At 37.4% G+C, this 22,771-nt stretch overlaps 1 protein-coding gene across 1 annotated transcript in view; it reads left to right on the plus strand.

Moving 5' to 3' along the window:
- The window catches only part of LOC102752387 (leucine-rich repeat-containing protein 37B-like), a gene marked incomplete at its 3' end in the record, with an annotated part of 25,286 nt that extends 3,177 nt beyond the window's left edge, over positions 1 to 22,109 (plus strand). The window contains exons 2-8 of the mRNA XM_006766983.2: positions 355 to 426; positions 4,577 to 4,648; positions 7,871 to 7,942; positions 8,353 to 8,478; positions 16,608 to 16,679; positions 17,239 to 17,313; positions 21,994 to 22,109. Of these exons, the coding sequence (XP_006767046.2) occupies positions 355 to 426; positions 4,577 to 4,648; positions 7,871 to 7,942; positions 8,353 to 8,478; positions 16,608 to 16,679; positions 17,239 to 17,313; positions 21,994 to 22,109 (605 nt within the window). The remainder of the gene's footprint in view (positions 1 to 354; positions 427 to 4,576; positions 4,649 to 7,870; positions 7,943 to 8,352; positions 8,479 to 16,607; positions 16,680 to 17,238; positions 17,314 to 21,993) is intronic.
- Positions 22,110 to 22,771: the final 662 nt, after the last annotated feature.

Here is a 22,771-nt window from a genome sequence, read left to right on the forward strand (position 1 = left end):
CCTTTATTTTCTTGAAATGATACTTTTTTGCCATTTTCCTGTTGAATTATTATTTTCTCATTGACTCGTAGGAGTCATTTTAGACACAAGTGGTTTTGGAAAAGGAAATGTATTCAAAGTAATTAACTGGCATTACCTATCCAAGAAAAACAGTTCAGGTTCTGAGGAGATGCCTCAGTGTGCCAGTGGCCCCACATTATGTCTTTATTAATTGTGCAAACTGGGAAACTGAGAGCTGTGGAAATTAGGAAGCTGGTGTTTTCTGCATTTGAATATTCCCCGTAAGGTTGCCATGATTGTTTTATTCTGTTCATTCATTTCTTAGCTATTCATATTAACTGTATTTCTTCACAGAAACTTGCAAGGAAATGCCATTTCTTACATTGGTAAAGATACGTGGAAGTCATACCATTTGGTTGAGAAACTGTGAGTATATTCTCTCCAAAAATGAATTTAAAAAACTAAATGCATTGTGCGATCCTTCTTGGTCCAGAATGTTGAGGTCAATAGGTCTGAGGAAAGGTATTTCCCCCTTCATATCCCAAATCAACGTCTATTGATTGCAATTCTGTTTATTTTAAAAATTAAATTTGGTAGGCCCTCTTTAAAATCAGGGTCAATTTAAACTTATTTTCCATTATAACAAGTAATACATGATTATCCCATATAATAAGAGCTAATATTCAAATGGTTGTCACACCGTCATGCAACAATGGTTCAGACACTCAACAGTGGGGAGAGAGGAATGGGACCAGCCCAGGAGAGGGACAAGCTGCATGCCCTGCGGTCCCAGGCGCCAACAGCTGTGCCTGCACCTGCGGCCTGGGAGAGGGACAAGCCACCTGCCTGCGATCCTGGGTGCCAAGGGCTGTGCCTCCACCTGCGCCTGTGGCCCGGAAGAAGGACAAGCCACCCACCCTGCAGTCCCGGGCACCAGCACCTGCGGCTGTGGCCCGGGCAAAGCTGCCCACCCATGGACCCCTGCAGCTGTGGCCAGCCCGGGCAAAGCTGACCCGGGTCCTGGGTCCCTGCGGCCAGCCAGCTTGAGGGAAGTCCTGGTCCTGGGTGCCTGTGACTGGCAGAGGAGAGAATCCTGGGTCCCAGGTGTGGGGCAAGGCAGGGGCAGTTAGGGGCGATCAGGCAGGCAGGCAGAGGTGGTTAGGGGTGATCAGGCAGGCAGGCAGAGGGGTTAGAGGCAATCAGGCAGGCAGGCAGACGAGCGGTTAGGAGCCAGTCGTCCCGGATTGCGAGAGGCAGTTGGACATCCCCTGAGGGGTCCTGGATTGGAGAGGGTGCAGACTAGGCTAAGGGACCGTCCCCCCTGCCATGCACGAATTTTGTGCATCGGGCCTCTACTTTTCTCAATATATAAAAATGAAATAGCAAGTATAGTGAAAACCCTGCTTGTGCCCTCATCCACCACCCTAAGGCAACTGCTACTCTATGTTTACTGTATTTCCTTACAGACCTTTTCCCACACATTTGCCTACATACATATTTACAGATAGCAAAATAGGTAAGTTGTGTGATTTTTACATTTTTTTAAACATAAATGGTAACATACTACCACTTGATTCTTTCACCTCACAACATATCTTAGACATATTTCCTTCTTGGTACGTAGAGGGTAACCCAATTCATTTAAGCTTCTGCATAACATTCCATAGTTTAATAATCCCTCTATTGATGGATGTCTAGATTATGTCCAATTTTCCTGTTACATGTATTGCTGCAACAAACATTCTTATACATGCATTTTTTTGGAACATGGGCTGGTATTATGCAGAATAGATATTTAGAAATGGAATTATTGGGGTGAAGACTATATTGATATCACAATTTAATTGCCTCAAAGAAGTTGTGCCAAGTTACACTCTAGTCAGTGGGCCACAACAGCATATTTCCTTCTACCCTCCTACCACTCTTATTTTTTGGCTGATTTAATGGGTGAATCAAACGGTCCTGTCTAAATTTGAATTTTTTGATTACTTGCGAATTTAAGTATCTTTATATATTTATTGAACATTTCTATTTCTCCTCTGAATTTGTCTTGTTCTTTTTTGCCCATTTTTCTTTTGTTTATCTTTATTTATTGATGTGTAGAAAAGTCCGGTTAGGCACATAAGTGATTTGGGAAGAAATATTTACATTCCAAGTAATTAACTGACATTTTCAAGATAGTTTGTGTATCATATTATTAGTTCAAATTGATGTCATAAATAACTTCCCAATTAATAAAAAAGACATAATAGTCATAGTAATCTAAAAACACGGTTTTTGAGCACCCGAAAAGATTCTTCCTTAGTCTGATATCTTATTGGTAAGGGGGGAAAAAAAGAACCAGGCAGTTGTTTTTAATATGAATTTTTTGAAACTATATGTAGTTTATTTTTTCCATGATAGTATCTGGTAATTAAAATGAAAGTCATTTGGCACAAGAAAAAAATGACATTAGTTTCCTTTAAGGAGTAGAGGGAGTGGGGTAGTCTGAAAGATGATCTAGGTCACAGTGGTTCTCAACCTTCTGGCCCTTTAAATTCAGTTCCTCATGTTGTGACCCAATCATAAAATTATTTTTGTTGCTACTTCATAACTGTAATGTCGCTACTGTTATGAATCATAATGTAAATATCTGATATGCAGGATGGTCTTAGGTGACCCCTGTGAAAGGGCCGTTTGACTGCCAAAGGGGTCACGACCCACAGGTTGAGAACCGCTGATCTAGGAGAAAACACATTGGATTGTGTACCATATTCCTTTGGAATTTTGAGCCATAAGAACCTACATTACATTTTTTATTAAATAAATTGAACTTTAAACATTAATTTTGAAAACACTTGTGTTTGGGAGTTGATACACAATAACATGACTCTCATAAGGTTTGAAGATTTCTAAGTCAGCTTGAGATTTATTCTTTATAAGGGAGAGGTTCCTAACTTAGGGTCAATGGACCCCCCGTGCATGATTTCATTTTTTAAAATATATTTTTGTTGATTCAGAGAGGGAGAGAGAGATAGAAACATCAATGATGAGAGAGAATCACTGATCGGCTACCTCCTGCATGCCCTACACTGGGGGCTGAGCCTGTAATCCAGGCATGTGCCCTGACCAGAATCGAACCTGGAACCCTTCAGTCTGCAGTCCGATGCTCTATCCACTGAGCCAAACCAGCTAGAGGCAGTGCACGATTTCTTAACCTTCCCCCCACCCCCCATATATCTCTGGTGATCTGCAGAAGTCTATGTTCTTAATTAAAATATATTAATTACATTTACAGATATTTACAAAAATAAAGTAAACCTATTATTGAAATGTAGATTTCAAAATATTTTTTAAAGATTATTAATAAATCCACTTCTCTTTTTTATTTTTTATTTTTTGAGAGGGTGGAAAGGAGGGAGGTGGGGGGGGGCGGGGAAGAGAGAGAAAGAAAAAAAAATCCACATGAGAGAGGCACATTGATTAACTGCCACCTGCTCACACTGGGTCCAAGGATTGAATCTGCAACTGAGATACATGCCCTTTTGTCTGTGGGCCAATGCTCTAACCACTGAGCACCAGCCAGGGCAGATCTGCTTCTCTTAACATATTAAATAACAAGCTATAGTGGTTGGTCTAATAACTGTTATAGCTTCAAGGTAGTGATGAGAATTAATAAATGATATTTTGAGATATCTGCAAAAAATATGTGAAAATTTATTATATGAAAATATCTTTATTGGAGACCCAATGAACTACCATACTGCTAATCTATGGTTTGTTGCCTAAATTCACAATGCAAGGCAATGCTAATTTTAGGTAGAGGTTTGTGAAAATAGAAATGTAATTTTATTCCTCGTTCAAGCTTGGCCCCCTGAATTCAATCCTATTCACTGACCTCTGCCCTAAAGGCATAATCAGCAAATGGAAATTACATGCACACTTTTGCATGTATATAAGAAGGTGCAGTTTTCTAGGCAAAGGGTCCATAGATTTTTATGAAAATTCTCACAGGGCTCTTATCTCCAAAGATTAAGAGTCACAAATTTAGGGGAGAAGAAAGACATTTCCTTGCCTATAAAGTTGCAATTACTCTCATGAGTGATGGTAAATGAATGATTTGTTTTAAATAAAAGTAGTAGACTGAAAATGATGTTTGTCATTTTCTGAAATCAAGGAAAAAGTATTTATGGAACATCTGCTATGTGCCAGGAACTGTTTTATGTGCCAGGATTCCAGGCCCAAGAACAACGTAGACAAATTATGCCAGTTCTCAAAGGGTTTACAAATGTATAATATGAAAAAAATATATAAATATAATAAATACATAGATTTAATTTCAAGTATTGTTAAGTTCTTTGGATAGACAGAAAGCTGAGGAAGGAAAGTGAATCAATTCTAGAATGGCCTATTGTTTGCACAAAAAAGACGTGAGAAGAAAGGTTTGAAAATAAAACACATTATCTTCCTTCAATTAAATAAAAATTAGGGTATTTCGCAGGCACCATTACCCACGTTTCCCCATATATATTTCTGTGCAGTAGATAGTTGTAGTTATTTTGCATTTTGATCCAGAAATAACCTTTTCATTTTTCAGAAATCTCAGTGCAAATAATTTGAGAGAGTTACGTAAGGATTCATTTGAAGGCCTGTTTTCCCTCCAGTATTTGTAAGTTAATTGTTTTTATTTATGAGTTTTTTAGTTATATTATCTATAAAATAAATAAGGGGTTCAAATAAGATAATCTCTACAATTTCTCCCAACAATAAAATTCTGTAAGTCTGTGTTGGGCTTCAGCCCATTTTTAGCATTTAATATCTCTTACATACTTTCATTTTATAATCATATAGACAAGATATAGATAATTATTGAGTAAAAGTGGTAATGAGGTCTGAGTAACACACCCATATGCACCTTGTTATATAAGTGTTCATATACCATCTGCTTATATTTATATTTAGTTTAGAGACCATGGATTATATCAGGCCTATGTTTGTGTGTTTCTTAGAGCACATAAGTTAAGAATGATTTTTACACTTTTGAAGGCCTGTAAAAGAAAAGAAAAAAAGAAGAATACTGTATGCGTGACAGACTGTCCGGGGCTTGCAAAGCCTTACAGTCTGGCCTTTACAGAAAAGTTTTTAAAATACTGATTTAGTAAAATGAGAGGAATTCAACTTAACCTCAAATTGTCTCCTATAGGACAAGAAAATATAGAACATTTACATTAATTTGAATGCCATTAACCAGATTTTTTTGATAATTTAATCTAAATGAGATTAACATTTACACATTAAATGTTTAAGCTGATGAATTATGTTAACAATATTATTAAGAACATATTAAGTTACCAAGAAAGCAAATTGGCGTTGAGGATTTCAATGCAGGAATTGTTATACCAATACTGAAAATAAATGTTTAAAATGATGGTTAAGTGGAATTGTTACAAATGACTACACTAAATAAGCATATCAGAAATGCCCCTCATTTCACTAATTTTAATATACAAACCTCTCCAGCCTCCTTGTCAAGGAAGAAATACTTGCCTGGTAATTCCATTTACTTAGAAATAAAGAGATGCTCTTTGCTATAAAAGCTCAATTATGATTCTTGGTCCATGGCACTTAAAGTTTTGTATGTCATTAATCCTTATTAAGCTAATTAATGATACTCTTTAGCAAGTGGATTCTTTTTGCAAATGTAGAATGCTTAAGTGAAGTAGGTATAAAGAGCCTCACATGACACTCAAAATAGTCGTTTGTTTTATCAAACCTTTCAAGCTTCAGAGGGACATCCATCCACTTTTGGATTGGTCTTCTTGGGTATCTCTGCCATCTCGCTTCCAAACGTTATAAATGGTTTGGAGGAAATAAAATGAAGGAAATAACTGCTTAATAGGTTAGGTCATTCATTACTTCTACTGTGAAATACTTTGTAAGCTACCTATTTCATGCTAGCATAAGTATTCCCAAATACTAAAAAATGCCAATGAATAAGCAAGCTAAAAAAGAATTTTCTAAGCACTTTACTAGTACTATAGACACAAAGATAGGTACTTCAGAGTTCCTACCCTTCTAGTAATTCATGATCTCACTCAAACCATAGAGCACAAGTACTAAATGGAAGACAATGTGCTGGAGTGGCACACAAGAGGGAGCCATGAAATAATAAAACTACATTTCTTTTTTTGTTTGCTTTGTTTTTGGTTTTTGGTAATCCTCACCAAGAATATTTTTCCATTGATTTTTAGGGGGAGTGGAAGAGAGAGGGAAAGACGGAGAGAAGCATCAATGTGAGAGAAACACATCGATTGGTTGCCTCCTGCATGAGCCCTGACCAGGGCCCAGGCCAGAGAGGAGCCTGCAACCAAGGTACGTGCCCTTGACTGGAATTGACCCAGGACCCTTTGGTCTGCAAGCTGACACTCTATTGACTGAGCCAAACCGGTTAGGGCCAAAACTACATTTCTTTTAAAAGTCATTTTTCTTCCTCTACTTCCCAGCTATTTGTTTATTCTATAAATATTTGAGTTATACCTGTTCATGTGTCAGAAGACAATGCAGAGCAAGACCCAGTCCGTACTTTAAAGGAGTTTATGCTCAGAGGAAGTAGGATACAAACATAACTGTATTAAAAAGAAGACCTGGATATGGACAATGAGAGATAAGTTTGTTTTGGTCAGAACAGAGGGAAAAGAGACTTCAAGATGGGCCAGCAAAGATGTTAGTAGAGCAAAGCTGTTTGAACAGGACCTAGACGGTGCTTTGGGATCATCAGACAGACATCTTGGATGAAATTAGCTCGCAAAAGGAGCCTGGGGAGAGGCAACACACAGGAGAAATATCTTGAGTAGCTGTAGAGGGCAAGGAGGGAGAGTAGGAGATTAGAGCCAGATCTTCTAGTACTTTGAATGCCAAGTACCACGTTATCACAGCATTGCTCGAGGAGAAGCTTTAGCCTACAACAGAGTCACTTGGAGGGCTTTTTTAAAACTCAAGCTGCACCCACAGTCACTAATTCAGTCAATCCAGAGTCAGACTGAGAATTTGCATCTTCAATAAGTTCCCAAGTGATGCTGGCTGGTATTTGAGAACCACTTCTGGAGTGTTAATCTGGTGACTGTGTGCAGGATGGTTTAGCCAGGGGGAGATTATAGATGGAAACACGAGTCAAAAGACAGTTATACCCATCCAGGAGAAAAGTGAGGGACTAAAGTGGGATCAATGGAAATAAGACTGTCAATTATAGACAAGAGATGGTGTTTTCAAATAAAAATCCAGCACCATATTGTTTTCTGTTGTCCCACCACTGTACAACTGAAGCCATTAAATTCATAGGTATTAAAGCAATGTAAAATAAGAAATGAATTTCTATTAATATAATAAAAAGTATCATTCAGAATTAGTTCAAAGTTCTGTATGAATTAGAGCAGTCACTTCCTTTCAAGTTATATGAAAAGATGTCTTTTAATTCTTCTGGTATTGAATTTGCCTAGAAAAACAGAACGAAACCAGGAAGGTGTGTAGATGTGAGACTATTTCTTTTAATGTTAGACATTTATAAATATACATGGAGATATAAACTTTGAGCTCATAATCTAAATTTTATGTGACCACAAATGGTCCTCTAGTCAATTCTTCTGATCTCAGGAAAGATTTCCTTCAAAATCTATCAAGATCTATAGTTTATGTTGTATTTATGAAGATCATGAAGGTGAGACTCTTAAGAGAGATGAGGGCAGTGTAAGGGGCTCTGGATGGTTCAAATTACAATTCTTAAGGTTTAGAGTTTAGACTAAAGCTGCGTATTCAATATTATTCTAACCTCTACCAGTTATTCCTACTAATTAGATATCTAATAGCTAATTGAGGCATTACTTTCTTTTTCTAGAGACTTATCCTGCAATAAAATAGAATTTATTGAAAGGAATGCGTTCGAATCACTACCTTTTTTACAATATATGTAAGTTATAAATATAACTTCATTGTGTTTAGAAATTTTATAAAATTTAACTGTAAACCTCTTTGTTATTTATTTTGAAGTAAGATTAAAATTTTATTAGTAGAAAGCTACTAAAGTTATGTAGCAAATCTTTTTTGTTTCTAGTACAGATTAGTGTGAGAATTCTCTCACATTCAGAATGAACCATTCTATAGCAGTGGTTCTCAACCAGGGTGATTTTGTACCAGAGCAGTTGGCAATAGCCAAAGAGAGTTTTAGTTGTCAGAACTGTAGATTTTCTACTGGCATCTAGTGGGTAGAGGCTAGAGTTGTTGTTCAACATACTATAAAGCACAGGACAATCCCCCCATAATAAAAAATTATCTAGCCCAAAATGTCAATAGTGTTGAAGTTGTGTATCCCTATTCTAGAGAAAGATCAATTAATTATTTCTTGAGCCCTTACTGTTTTGTATATAATGCATGTTGCAATTCAATCACAAAAGTGAACTTTGGAACATTTCAGGCCTCACATGGAATGCAGTTTTTACAGAAGTTGTAAGTGAAATAGAAGATGAACACATGAGAAAGCTATGTGTAAAAACATCTTACAATGATTGGTTGGCTGGGTATAAGCTCAGTTTGAACTCTTTTTGAAAAGTGTGGCTTAAGAGCCCTTCTTTTTTTTTCAAATGAGGAAACTAAGGTACAAAGAGGTCAAGAGATTTGTCTAACTCATATATGGCATGCTCTGTTTTCTCCAGAACTAACCTTTGGCATGTGCAATACAGGACGCCAAGCACATAACATTCAAAGTATCACCGTCATGGCAATCCCGGTATTGCTTCTGCTCTGATATATGAATGGTCCTTGAAATTCCACTTCTGAATTTGACTTTGATTCCTGCTCATGTGCAAAGTTCCTAACTGTTCATATGTATGCAACATAGAACTGCAAGAATTAAGTTTTGCTCAGAGTTCTCCAGGGAGCAAAAGATGTGGGTGCTTCCTCATGAGTCTCTTAAATGGTAAAGCAGAAAGAATTCCTTAAAAGCTGCCACAGGGCACAGCTCTTCCCAACTAGAACATTATTTCTCAGAACCTCTATACCTCTGAAGTGAATTGTCTGTGGCAATGGGAATCTTTGAAGTAAGGGAGACTATGCTGTTTACGTTGTGGTGTGAAAAAATATTCATAAAGAAAATACATAGCTGTAGCCTCATTCCAATTTCTTTCCTGACTACTCCTCAGTCAGAAGTATGGGTTTTATTCCCTTTCAGCTAAAACTTCTGTGATTTCTCTGTGACACAAGCAAATCATAGTGGGTATGTTCAGTGGCCTGGAAAGGATTTTAGACTCAAGATGAATATTGTCTTCCAATCTTGTCCTTGGAAAAGACTGTCTTACTGTCTTGTGGTATAGAAATCCAATTTCACACAATTCATTTCGGGTTAGATGCGGGTGTTCAGGGTGTGCCAAGCTGCATTGACAGTTCCTGCAGATGCCCATCTGTAGCGGCCTCCATCTTCTCTCATTGATTTGATGATGCCTCACTTGGGGAAAGAGCACTGACAGCCAGTTTTCCTTTGGTCAATGCATTAGAGAGCACGCTCATTACGTCCCTACACCAAGAGGTTTTGGTAGCGTCAATACAATGTCGAAAACTCACCACCTTTACTAAGCATTGTGTAATACTGAGAGTCTCCTATAAGAATCTGAGTTTCACTATAGTTATGAAGGTAGTACAGGGGGGAAAAAACAAACAAAATTGTGGAATCACAGTTGAAAAAAATTCAGAAACAGTGTCAGCATGTACTAATTGCTGGGGGTACAAAGAAGAATTGGACAGGGACTTTATCCCCAAGAACTTGATACTAGAAGGAGTAAGGTGGATGTTGATGGGAAAACATATGAGAGCCTTGCCAGCATCTTTACAGCAGGGTAACAGGATAGGAGGGAGACAAAACAGGGACTGGGTGATGTGTCAAAAAAGGTTTGTAACAGAGTAGGCACCAATTTGTTTATCTTGAGTTTCTGGGTTCATCTTAAATGACAGAAAAGTTAATGAAAGAACCAGAGCTAGCTGATGTTAGAAATAAATTAATATCCCTATCTTGTGACTTGAATAGAGCTGTAGTTCTAAAACTAACTCACAGTACTTTCCAAAGGTTGTCAGAAACCCTAAGTGTGTGCTGGAGGCTGGGCTCCTTTGTTTTGGGCCAAATCTTATGGACAAAACTAACTTGCTTCAGGAAACATTTGCCGTAGTGAGATATAAACTAAATTGCATCTTTTCCCAAGTCATTTTATCATCTATATAATATATTGCTGGTGTTTTTATAAGTTGAAAGAATATTTTCCCCTGCAATAAATAAGTTTGTAATAAGTGTGAGATGGATTTATCATGAATTGAATGAAGCTTAAGCTTCAGGGTTCTTCACTTGCATAAGTCCCTTCCAAGTTCTAGCAAGTGGGAGGGGCCTGTCACTTTTCATATTCACAATTTTGCATATTTTTATTAGGATTTCCAAAAACAGTTGAGGTTCAGTCTCCACAAAACCTTGATTCACCCCTGGTTTTCAGGTAATTATATTTCAGTAAGTTTATTGAGTGAAATCTGTTATTGACAGACACTGAATAAACAAATTAACAGTGTGGTAAAGAGTCCATTTTGGATCTGAAATCCACCTCAGAGACATGCTGAGTGTATTAATAAAGTAACACTTTTTGAATGGTAGTCATAAGCCTATTCCTTTCAGATAAAATCAGGAATGAAATATATTATGAAAAACTAGCAGTGGTTGATAATTCTAAATGTTAAATCTACTTATTTTTTTTGACTTTAAAGTGCTTCTCCTTCATTCACCTACATAGGTCCAGACTGATGGCTTATTTTTAAAACTTATTTTAGTTCATTTATTCTAAAAATACAAGCTCCATGATTTTAGAAAACGAAGGACTCTACAATGTAGAAAGGCTATAGCTTATCCAGATGGAGTGCATTCACATGCTGCGTGTCTGTGTTTCATCAATATTGTGCCATGAACATAATCAGTAAGAGAGAAAAAGGAAAACCCAAGCCTTATCCCTATTGAAATATTTCCCCCACTGTTGAGAATATCAGTGCGGTATGTCAGTCCACACTATGAAGGCAAATTGAGCTGTGGTCACATAGATACCCTAATGCTCCCCTGTTCAACTAGCATTGATTGGTTCCCTTTAGATAGCTGTGAGCCTACAGGACACTATGTGTATTGTCATCAGGTTTTGTAGGTACTGAAATCCTGGCAGCTCCTTTTTAGATTCCAGAAGGCATAAGCACTGAAGATAAAGATAACTATCCTTTGGGATGATTTAGGGTGGTGGTTTTATTTGTAATGGTTCAAAAGTTTTGAGATTGTCATACCCGGCAGCTATGATGAGACTTCTTCCAACTGCATCTTATTCTTCCCATCTGTATAGTAAGGTGTCTTCTTTCTCTCAAAAGCAGAGTAATTCTTCCGCTGCCCATAATGTTTCTTTGACACCTACCTTTATTAGGAGCTTATTATGTTTCAGGCACTATACCTAGTACTTTCATTACTATACAAATAAGATAGTGTGCCTAAAGCTCTTAGAATAGTGCTTGGTACATGGTAAATGCTCATTACAAGTTAGCTCACACTATATCTCATTCTCATTTTCCCAACAATCCTTGTGATAGATATTATCCCCACTGAAACTTAGAGACTTTGGATAACTTGCCTAGTTTTCACACTGTTAATAAGGGGTAGAACCCTTATGAGTTTTGCAACTAATTTTCTATTCTTTTTATTTAGCTACTATGACTAATGCCACTATGAACATTCACATACAAGTGTTTGTATGAATATATGTTTTTTATTGATTTCAGAGAGGAAGGAAAAGGGAGAAAGAGAGAAATATCAATGATGAGAGAGAATCATTGATTGGCTGCCTCCTGCATGCCCCCAACTGGGAATTGAGCCCACAACCTGGGCATGTGCCCTTGATCAGAATCGAACCCGGAACCCTTCAGTCCCCAGGCTGATGCTCTAACCACTGATCACCCCAGCTAGGGCTGGATGTATGTGCTTAATTCTCTTGGGTGCATACGTGAGAGTGAAATTTCTGGGTCATATAGCAACTCTATGTTTAACTTTTTTTCAAAATATATTTTATTGATTTTTTACAGAGAGGAAGGGAGAGGGATAGTTAGAAACATCGATGAGAGAGAAACATCGATCAGCTACCTCCTATTGGGGATGTGCCTGCAACCAGGGTACATGCCCTTGATTGGAATTGAACCTGGGACCCTTCAGTCCGCAGGCTGACACTCCATCCACTGAGCCAAACCAGTTAGGGCCATGTTTAACTTTTTTGAGGAAATGCCCAACTGTTTCCCATAGTGGCTTCACTATTTTGCATTCTCACCAACAATGTATAAGGATTCCAATTCCTCCATATCCTTGCCAGCATTTATTATTCTCTATCTGCTTGGTTATAGCCATCTTAGTGAATGTAAAGTCATATCTAATAGTGGCTTTGATATGTATTTCCCTAATGACTTAAGACATTGAGCACCTTTCCATGTGCTTATTGGCCATTATATCTCTTTTGGAGAAATGTTTTTAAATCTTTTGCCCATTTTAAAATTTGGTTATTTACTTTTTATTGAGTTGTAAGAGATTTTTATATATTCTGGATGTAGGACTTTATCAAATATATAATTTGAAAATATTTTCTCCCATTCTGTGAGTTCTCTTTTCATTTTCTTAATAGTGTCCTTTGAGGCCTGGAAGTCTTCAGTTTTATAAAGTCTAATTTATCTATTTTTCCTTTAGTTTGTGCCTTTAGTATCATATCTAAGAAACTATTGTGCTAATATAAGGTCATAGAGATTTACTCCTTGCTTTCTTCTAAGAGTTGTACAGCTTTAACTCTTACACTTAGGTATTTGATTCATTTTGAGTTAATTTTTATATATGGTATAAAGTATAGGTAGAATCTAACTTTATTATTTTGCATGTGGATATACAGTTGTCTCAGCCCCATTTAAAAAGACGATTCTTTGCACATTGAATTGTTTTGGCATCCTTGTTGAAAACAGGCAATACATGTGAGGGTTTATTTCTGGATTGTCAATTCGTTCCATTGATTTATATGTCTAGCCTTAGGCCGTACCACACTGTGACTGCTGTGGCTTTGAATTGGGTTTTGAATCCGGGACCTATGAGTCCTCCCACGTTGTTCTTTATCAAGATTGTTTTTGGCTTTCTCTGTCCTTTGAATTGCCACATGATTTTAGAATTAGCTTGTACATTTTTGAAAAGTCATTTGGGATTTTGACAGAGGTTGCATTGAAACCATAGATCAATTTGGGGAGTAGGGCCATTTTAACAGGGCCATCTTCTGATCCATGAACACAGCATGTCTTTCCATTTATTTACATCTTAATTTTTTTAAGCAATGTTGTTTTAGTTTTTAGTATAAGAGTCATGAAGTTTGGTTAAATTTTTTACTAAGTATTTAATTCTTCCTGATGTTATTATAGATGAAACAAGAGGCCCAATGCACAAATTCATGCACTGGTGGGGTCCCTGGGCCTGGCCTGCGGGATCGGGCCAAAACCGGCTCTCAGACATCCCCCAAAGGGTCCCAGATTGCAAGAGGGTGCAGGCCAGGCCAAGGAACCCCACTGGTGCACGATCGGATCCCGGGAGAGACGCAGAAGGTTGGCCAGCTGGAGAGTGACCATGGGAAGGTTCCAGGGCGTGTCAGCCCTTCTCACTCAGCTCTGATCAGCCAGACCCCAGCAACAAGCTAACCTACCAGTGGGAGCGTCTGCTCCCTGGTGGTCAGTGTACGTCATAGTGAGTGGTTGAGTGGCTTTAGCATATGCTCAGATTGGTTGAATGCTTTGATTTGTTGAATGGCTGACTGGTCGACATGACACTTTGCATATTGGGCTTTTATTATATAGGATTATTTTCTTAATTTCAGTTTTGGATTACTCATTGCTCAATGTGTATAGAAATACAGCTAACTTTTTCATATTGGTCTTATATCCTGCAATCTTCAGCGGTCTTGTACCCCTGAACGTATTAGCGGTAATAGTTTGTTTTCTTAAAATATATTCTTATGGATTTCAGAGAGGAAGAGAGAAGGAGAAAGATAGATAGAAAAAACATCAGTGATGAGAGAGAATTATTCATCTGCTGCTTCCTATATCTCCCACACTGGGGATCAAGCCTGCAACCCAGTCATGTGCCTTAACCAGGAATTGAACTGTGCCTCCTGCTTCATAGGTCGATGCTCAACCACTGAGCTACACTGGCCAGGCTAGCGGTAATAGTTTTTTATTTTTAGATTCCCAGGATGTGTCTCATGGTGTTTCAGTTTCCCGGGCATATGTTGGAGCACTTCAGAATCTCTGTAGACATCTTATTTCTCAGCTTTTCCTTTTAACTTTTGTTGTTAGCCTATTTTTTACACCAACTTTTATCCATTGCCTCAGCAGCTGCCATGTTAAAACATTTACATGAAATGGTTTTCACAAAATACCCTCTGAGGACAGAGGCTTTAGGGGCTAGGCAGCTCTCAGGTCAAAAACAAGCCTTTAAAGTGTGGTCTTCCAGGGAACCACAAGACAGGTAAAACGACAGTTCTTTGGGAATATGATTTCATTCCATTCTGCTTTCTGTGGTACTGGGTCTGTGGGCTGTTTTTCAAGGTTACCCCAGGGATGGAGAGCAAAGCTTTAGGATGAGTTAAAGCAACACAGATCACTGTTCTTACAGAAAGCAATAATTTCTCTTGACTAAATGTTCCCTGGATTCCTCCAAGCCCGATGGCTAAATTTACAGTTTGAAAAAGTTGATTCTGACCATTTTTTGCCAGTTGTTTTTTAGGGATGACTTACTTCGCCGTTTTCACTGATTTGCCTACAACATGGTTTTAAATTTCTAAAGTCTCAATGACTCTAAGCTAGTTAAATATTTAATCATGGCCAATCATTAGGAAACAGGAATAAAAAGAAAAAGAATGTAATTCTCATAGAAGCTGTCCCAGATGGGTACATAAAATTTGAAAAGGGATTTCTATATCTAGTGGTCTCAGAATTAAGGTTAAAGTAGCAGCTATTTTAAAACCCCTCTTCTTAATGGGGCTTAAACATGGGTTTTAAGGTCAGAACTGAGTTCAAATTCTAGCTCTGCTTTTTACTAGCTTGACAACCTAGGACAACTTATATAACCTCACTGTGCCTCAGCCTCCTCATTTGTAAAACGGGGTAATAATATATATCAATAAAGTTATTGTGAAGATTAAATATGAAGTGTTCATTACAGATGCCCAGTAGCCTAATAGATATTAGCTGTAATAATCATCTTTATAATAGTCTGCAAAAGTATACTAATGACTTTAGAGTAGTTAACCTAAAGACAGATTTTGTTTTCTTCTTGTTTTTTGTTTGTCTTGTTTTACTTGTATGTTTTTTAGAATTGAGAAGAACATTTATTTCAGCATTGGGAATAAAAATTTGTGTCAATTAACAAATTTGTTCATTTTATTGATGTATAATCAAAATGTTATTTATTTATTAGACAAACATCTATTAAATACCTAGTAAATGCGCCCTGGCCTGTTTGGCTCAGTGGATAGAGCGTCGACCTGCAGACTGAAGGGTTCCACATTCGATTTCTGTCAAGGGCATGTACCTTGGTTGCGGGCACATCCCAGTTGGGGGTGTGCAGGAGGTAGCTGATCGATGTTTCTCTCTCATCGATGTTTCTAACTGTACCCTCTCCCTTCCTCTCTGTAAAAAATCAGTAAAATATATTTTAAAAAATAATAAATAAATAAATACCTAGTAAATATCAGGCACTAACAGTCTAAGAAATTGACAAGTAAACAGGTGATTTACATACAATGTAACAAAAGCTGTGATATAAAAATACACATGGGAGTATGTGATAGGAGCATGGCTTTCACCAGTTCCTCTTAGATTTATCCTTTTTTTGGCTCGAAAACCAAGGAGTTAGTCCTATTTTTCTCTTTAACTGGGTGGTTTAAATTGGATTTTTTAAAGTTTCTGGAGATGAAAGAAAAGCACCTTGAATTATGGAGGACACTAGAAATAGTAACTTCTGTAGAGCAGGAGCTTCCTATCAGCATAGTCACCAATAGGGTTTTCTTTTTTCTCTTTTTAAATATATTTTTATTGATTTTAGAGAGGAATGGAGAGGGAGAAATAGAAACATAAATGATGAGAGAGAATCATTGATTGGCTGCCTCTTGCACTCCCCATACTGGGGATCAAATCTGCAACCCCCGGATTGTGCCCTGACCTGGGAATCGAACCATTACCTCCTTTTTCATAGGTCAACGCTCAACCACTGAATCACACCAGCTGGGCATTAATAGAGTTTTCAATCTGAAAAGTTCTTTGGCATACTTTTTTATTTGCTATTCACTTTTTCCCTATTTTTTACATGTTCTTCTCCATTTTATCATTTAGAGACCTGAGTAGTTCCCCAAAAAATGTATGCTTTAGGGATTCTTAAGGGTAATCTAAAGGTAAAGACAGAAAATGATTTTTTAACCTTCAAGTTTTGTACCAACAAAATGAATATAAGCTTTCATGGCAGTTACTGAAAATGCAGACAATTTTAATTCTATTGCATTTTTCAGAATCCTCAATCATAATCCTCTGACAACTGTTCAAGATCCATATCTTTTTAATTTGCCAGCATTGAAATATTTGTAAGTATTGCAACAATTTCATGGCTCATGAGATGATTTCTGCTCTTTCTTACTTTCATCCAAAATTAAATAGTTTGCATTTTGATTAAAAAGTCATAATTTAAATTTTAACTAGGTTATTGAAAATGACTATTAGCACAGAAAAATGATAAAGACTGTACAGGAGCAAGACAGCCAGGAGAGGAAGGGAGCAGTGTTGAAGAACACATTCAGACATGAAACATGTAGATGCATGTAGAAGTAACATTGATCTCAGAAAGAAAAAAGGAATAAGTTGTATATTACATACATATTTTAAAAAGAATAATCAAGTTGTGGTTGCAATTGAGAAAGACAAATAGGATAATGGTAAAAATAATAAACACAGATTGTACTGTTCACCAAAGTAGTTAATTTGATGATGCAAATAAATTTAAATTTCTTCAAGAAGAACTCTCAGAAAATGTCACCTATGGCAAATAAATTCTTGAGTTGGCTTGACAGAGAAGCCAGAATTGAAGTAGATATAAAAGTGTTGTCTTTGGGTTCATATCATGCATGTTTGGTCCTTCCCCTTCAGAGACATGGGAGCAACCCAAGTGTCATTTACAACAGTTGATAACATCCTCAAGATGACACTTACACTGGAAAAACTGTAAGTTGGTTTTTCTTATATTTATTTTCACTTAGTTATTATTTTAGGTTTGCTTTATTATTTTCGTGAGTCAGGTTTATAGAGGTATAATTTTTATTAAATAAATTCACTCTTTTAACCCTGGCCAGTGTTTTTTATGGTAAGAGCATTGGCCCCCACACTGAAGGGTCTCAGATTTAATTTCCAGTCCAGAGCATGTACCTGGGTTGCAGGTTTGATCCCTGGCCCTGGTTGAGTGCCTGCAGAAGGCAACCAATCACTGTGCTTTTCTCATATCAATGTTTCTCTCTCTCCCTCTCCTCTCTCCCCACCTTTCCTCCCTTCCACTTTCTCAGAAAAAAAAAAAAACAGTGGAAAAAATATCCTCGGGTGAGGATTAACAAAAATAAAAAATCACTTTTAAAGTGTACAGTTTAGTGAGTTTTGGTAACTGTGTAGTTTTGATCAATGTACCACCATTACATTAGAGATACAGAACACTTTTGTCATCCCATAAAGCTGCCTCATATTTCTTTGCAGTCAATTCTTCCTCCCACCACCAGCCCCTGGCGAGCACCAATCTGATTTTTGTCATTATAGCCTTGCCTTTTCCAGGATGTCTTATAAATGAAATCATGGAGAGTGTAGCCCAGTGGTTCTCAACCTGTGGGTCGTGACCCCTTTGGGGGTCAAACGACCCTTTCACAGGGGTTGCCTAAGACCATCGGAAAACAGATATAATTACATATTGTTTTTATGATTAATCACTATGCTTTAATTATGTTCAATTTGTAACAATGAAAATACATCCTGCAGATCAGATATTTACATTATGATTCATAACAGTAGCAAAATTACAGTAATGAAGTAGCAACAAAAATAATTTTATGGCTGGGGGTCACCACAACATGAGGAACAGTGTTAAAGGGTCGCGGCATTAGGAAGGTTGAGAACCACTGGTGTAGCCTTTTGTATTTGGCTTCTTTCATGTAGCATAACCCCCTTTTAAAAATACTTTTATACATGTTACTGCATCTATTAGTAGTTCTTTAATTTTTATTGCTGCATAGTATTCTAATTGTGTGTATACACCAGTTTGTTTATGCAGTCATCAGTTAATGGATATTTGAGTTGTTCCTAGTTTTTTGATTTTTAAAAATAAAGCTGCTAAAAACACTCACATGGCCCAGCCGTGAGTGACTCAATGGTTGAGAGTCAACTTATGGATCACGGGGTCATGGTTCATTTCCCAGTCAGGGCACATGTGTAGGCCGTGGGCTTGCAACAGGCAGCTGGCCAATGGTTCTATCTCATCGATGTTTCTATCTCCCTCTTCCTCTCTGAAATAAAAATATATATATATTCTAAAAGATTAAAAATGAAAACACTAACATACAGGTCTATGTGTAAAAATACATTTTCATTGCTTTGGGGTAAAATACCTAAGGTGTGGTTGCTGCATCATATGCTGAGTACATATTTAATTAGTAAAGAAACTGCTAAACTGTGTTCTAAAGTGGTTGTACCATCTTGCCTTCCCATCAGCAGTAGATGAGAGCTGCAATTGCTTCACATTTTCACCTGACCTATATATTTCTCTTAGAGGCCCAGTGCACGAAATTCATGCACGGGGTTGGGGGTCCCTCAGCCCAAACTGTGAGCTTTTGTAGTAGACCTAAGCTATCAGTTGGACATCCTTAGCGCTGCGGTGGAGGCAGGAGAGGCTCCCGTCACTGCCGCTGCGCTCGCCAGCTGTGAACCTAGCTCAGGGCTTTTAGCTGAGCAGCACTCCCACCGTAGAAGCGCACTGATCACCAGGAGGCAGCTCCTGCATTGAGTGTCTGCCCCCTCGTGGTCAGTGTGTGTCATAGCGACCCATCATTCCGCCATTTGGTCGATTTGCATATTAGCCTTTTATTATATAGGATGTTTTTTTAATTAGCCTTTCTAGTAGAAATCCTATATAATAAGAGAGAGCTATGCAAATTAGGCCAGGACATCACAACCAGCTCAGAGCACGCCCCCAGCCCCAGCGGACACACACCACACACCAGGGTTAGGGGTGGGCTCCAAGTGGCTGCTGCGTGGCTTGGAACCCACCCCTAACCCCGGCACCGTCCAGTTCCGAGGCCACTCCCACTGGGGGTTCGTGTGCAGGCGCTGCGCCACCTGCCCTGGGAGCCTTTCTGCCCTGGGAGCAAGGCCCCTGGTGGGAGTGCGGCACTGCCCAGCTCCGAGGCCACTTCTGCCGGGGATTCACGGGCAGGCACGCCATGCCGCCTGCCCTGGAAAATTAACTTTTGAGAAACTCAAATTCATCAAACTCTAATCAGCAATGTTTTTCTTATTTGGTTTGTGCTTTTTTGTTCTTATCTAAGAATTTTTTTGTGTAAGAACCCATTGTCTAATCCAAAATCACATAGATTTTCTCCTATGTTTTCTTCCAGACGTTGTCTAGTTATGTTTAGGTCTATGATCCATTTTGAGAAATTTTTCTATATGGTGTAAAGTAAGGGTCAGAGTTTTCGTTTTGTTTTGTTTTTTTTTGTTTTAAAAAATATTTCTGTGGACCCCTATTGTGACAGTTTATTATAGAACTTATTGCATCTTAAATTGTGCTACCCCTCCCAATATGACAGGCTAATAGAAACTTGCTGTTATGCTAAGGGTAGTTGAGAAGATTACATGAAATTAGTATAGGAAAGGGCTCTGCTATTACCAGTGTGCTCCAGCTGCGTCTGACAGGTCAGCCTACAAATGACTGCCATCTGCACATTGTTGTATCTGTTGGTGATTGTCTAACCTCATATTCCTCAGATCTGCCACAGTCAATCCTTCCCTTGTCAGTTAGATGACTTCCTCTAGGATATTCAAAATCATTGCTCTGTAGAACTATAATCCTATTAATGCACTGAAGAAATTAAATTCCTACACTATAATATTACATAATAAAGAGTTGAAATTCCAATTTTCCCAGTTGTCTACATCATTTACTTCTAACAACTTTTTGAGGTATAATTGACATATAATAATTTCTGTTTATAAATATATATTGTGTTTATATATACTCATATGTTTTCTTGTAGAAGTTTCATAGTAATAGATTTTACATTTAGGTGTTTCAACCAATATATATTCATATACCACAGAACCATCACCAAAATCAAACTGTCTATAACCTCAGAAATTTTCATCATGTCTCTTCGTAATTATTCCTTCCATTCCTCCTTGCCATCCCCAATTCCTGTGCAAGCATCAATCTGCTTTCTGTTGCTATAGGTTAGTTTGCATTTTCTAGAATTTTATATAAATGGAATCATTCACTCTTTTCTAACTGGCTTTTCTAACTGGCTTCCTTTACTAATGATGAACATTTTAAGATTCATTCATGTTGTTATGTGTATAGATAATTCATTTTATTGCTGAAAAGTATTTTATTATATATGGATATATCAGTATTTTTCAGCTGATGTATCAGTATTGATGGCTATTTGAGTTGTTCCAATTTTTTACTATTACAAATAAAGCTATTATGAATATTTATGTGCAAGTCTTTTTATGGAAATATACTTTTATTTCTCCTGATAAATATCTGGAAGTGAAATGACTGGAACAAATGGTAGGTGTATGTTTAAGTTTTAAAAAACTATTTTCCAAAATGGTTGTAGATTTTACATTCCCACCATTGTATGAGAATTTCATGTTCTTCACATGTTTGCCAATATCTGGTATGGCTATTCTGTTTAATTTTATATAGTTTAATGGGTGTGTAGTGGTATCTCAGTGTACGTCTAATTTGCATTTCCCTAATGTTTAATAATGTAAAATATAGTTTCATATGTTTAGTTGCCATATGTATATCTTTGAATCATTTATCTATTTTATATTGAGTTTTGGTTATTTACATATTCTGGAAACAAGTCCTATGTTAAATATGTCAATTGGTAAGTATTTGCTCCCATTCTGTGGCTTGTTTCTTCATTCTTCCAAGAGTGTTCTTTGTGGGGCAGAAATTCTTAATTTCGATAATGTTCAATTAATCCCTTTTTTGTTTTTTTATAGATTCTACTTTTGGTATTGTATCTAAGAAATCTTGGTTATAAAGATTTTTTTTATATGTTTTCTTGTAGAAGTTCTATATTTCTAGGTTTTACATTTAGATCTTTCAACCAATTTAAGTCCATTTCTGTATATGGTTTGGGTTGAAGTTCACTTTTTTTACATGGCTATCCAATTGTCCCAGCACCGTTCATTGAAAAGACTATTCTTTTTCCATTTTTTAGCTGACATTATTCTATAAATAATAGCTTCTTTTCGAGTATCATTGTGAACTCATGGGCTCTTCTTTAAAATAATTACTTTATATTTTATTAACATTAGTCTTTGTGGTTGGGAGAAAGAGATACATCTGAATTAAACTACAGATCAGTGTCACCCAGATATAATCTCTATCACATTTATTCTAGGCATCCCATACCCATTGCCATTCTTACCCTTCTGTTGGGCACTTCTTTCCTCCTTTCTATTTATTTACAACATTCATGAATAGCAAATGACCAACTGATCCCTACAAAACTCTTCAGGAGATAATGTCCCAACAATCTTCTTTTGCCCAACCCTGTGGTAGCCATGGCCTATCTCTTCTACCTACTCAGGTAATTCCTTTGCCACTAATTTAATTCTTTGTGTTTCCATTTATAGGATCTTACCTAGCCGTTTGGCCTGCTGCCTCTGCCACTTAAAAAATACTATTGAGGCTGTTGCCAAGTCAATCAGACTGCATTGTGACAATGAGTGTCTGGTAAAAACACATTGTGGTGAGTCTGAATTGCCCATGATAAACTTTTTAATTTTTATTTTGTTTTTATTTGTAATCAATGATGATGTTTGTAAGCAAATGAAGTAACGGCATTATTTCTATTCATTTACTCAGAGTTCAACTCCAGAATTTTAAGAACTACTTTTTGCTAAAAGTCAGGTGAAGGGAAGGGTATTACCATTGATGGCCACATCGTGAGTGTTGTGCTCTCTGCTGGGTGCTTTACTTCCAAATGAGAACTTGTTCATTAGTGTGTCACAGTTTGTAAACTCTTTTGTATGCATTAGGTTTCAACTGCCCTTTGCAGTGTAGACAGATATAGATACATTTTTACTTTGTTTTTGCAAGTTTATGAAAAGAGTACAAATGATGCTGATTTATGTAAGTTTTATTTGGAACCTGAGAGTTCTTGGATCCATCACCAGAAGCTGCTACCCAGCCCTTCTAAGGCGTGGGAGGGCTCTTTATTCCTAGGCTGTCCAGCTCTGACCTTGCTCTGAAGCACAAGGTTTTCTACCCACCAAACAGTCGTGTGCTTTTAAGTATTTGTCTACACATTAGGTTTATTGGCAGCTACTTGATAACTTCCCAAATATATTTCATGCCCAGATAACTTGAATATGGGTTTCTGTCAGTGATCTGGGGCACATCATAAATAAT

Source organism: Myotis davidii, unplaced genomic scaffold, assembly GCF_000327345.1.
Source record: "Myotis davidii unplaced genomic scaffold, ASM32734v1 scaffold3262, whole genome shotgun sequence".
Classification (NCBI taxonomy): Eukaryota; Metazoa; Chordata; class Mammalia; order Chiroptera; family Vespertilionidae; genus Myotis; species Myotis davidii.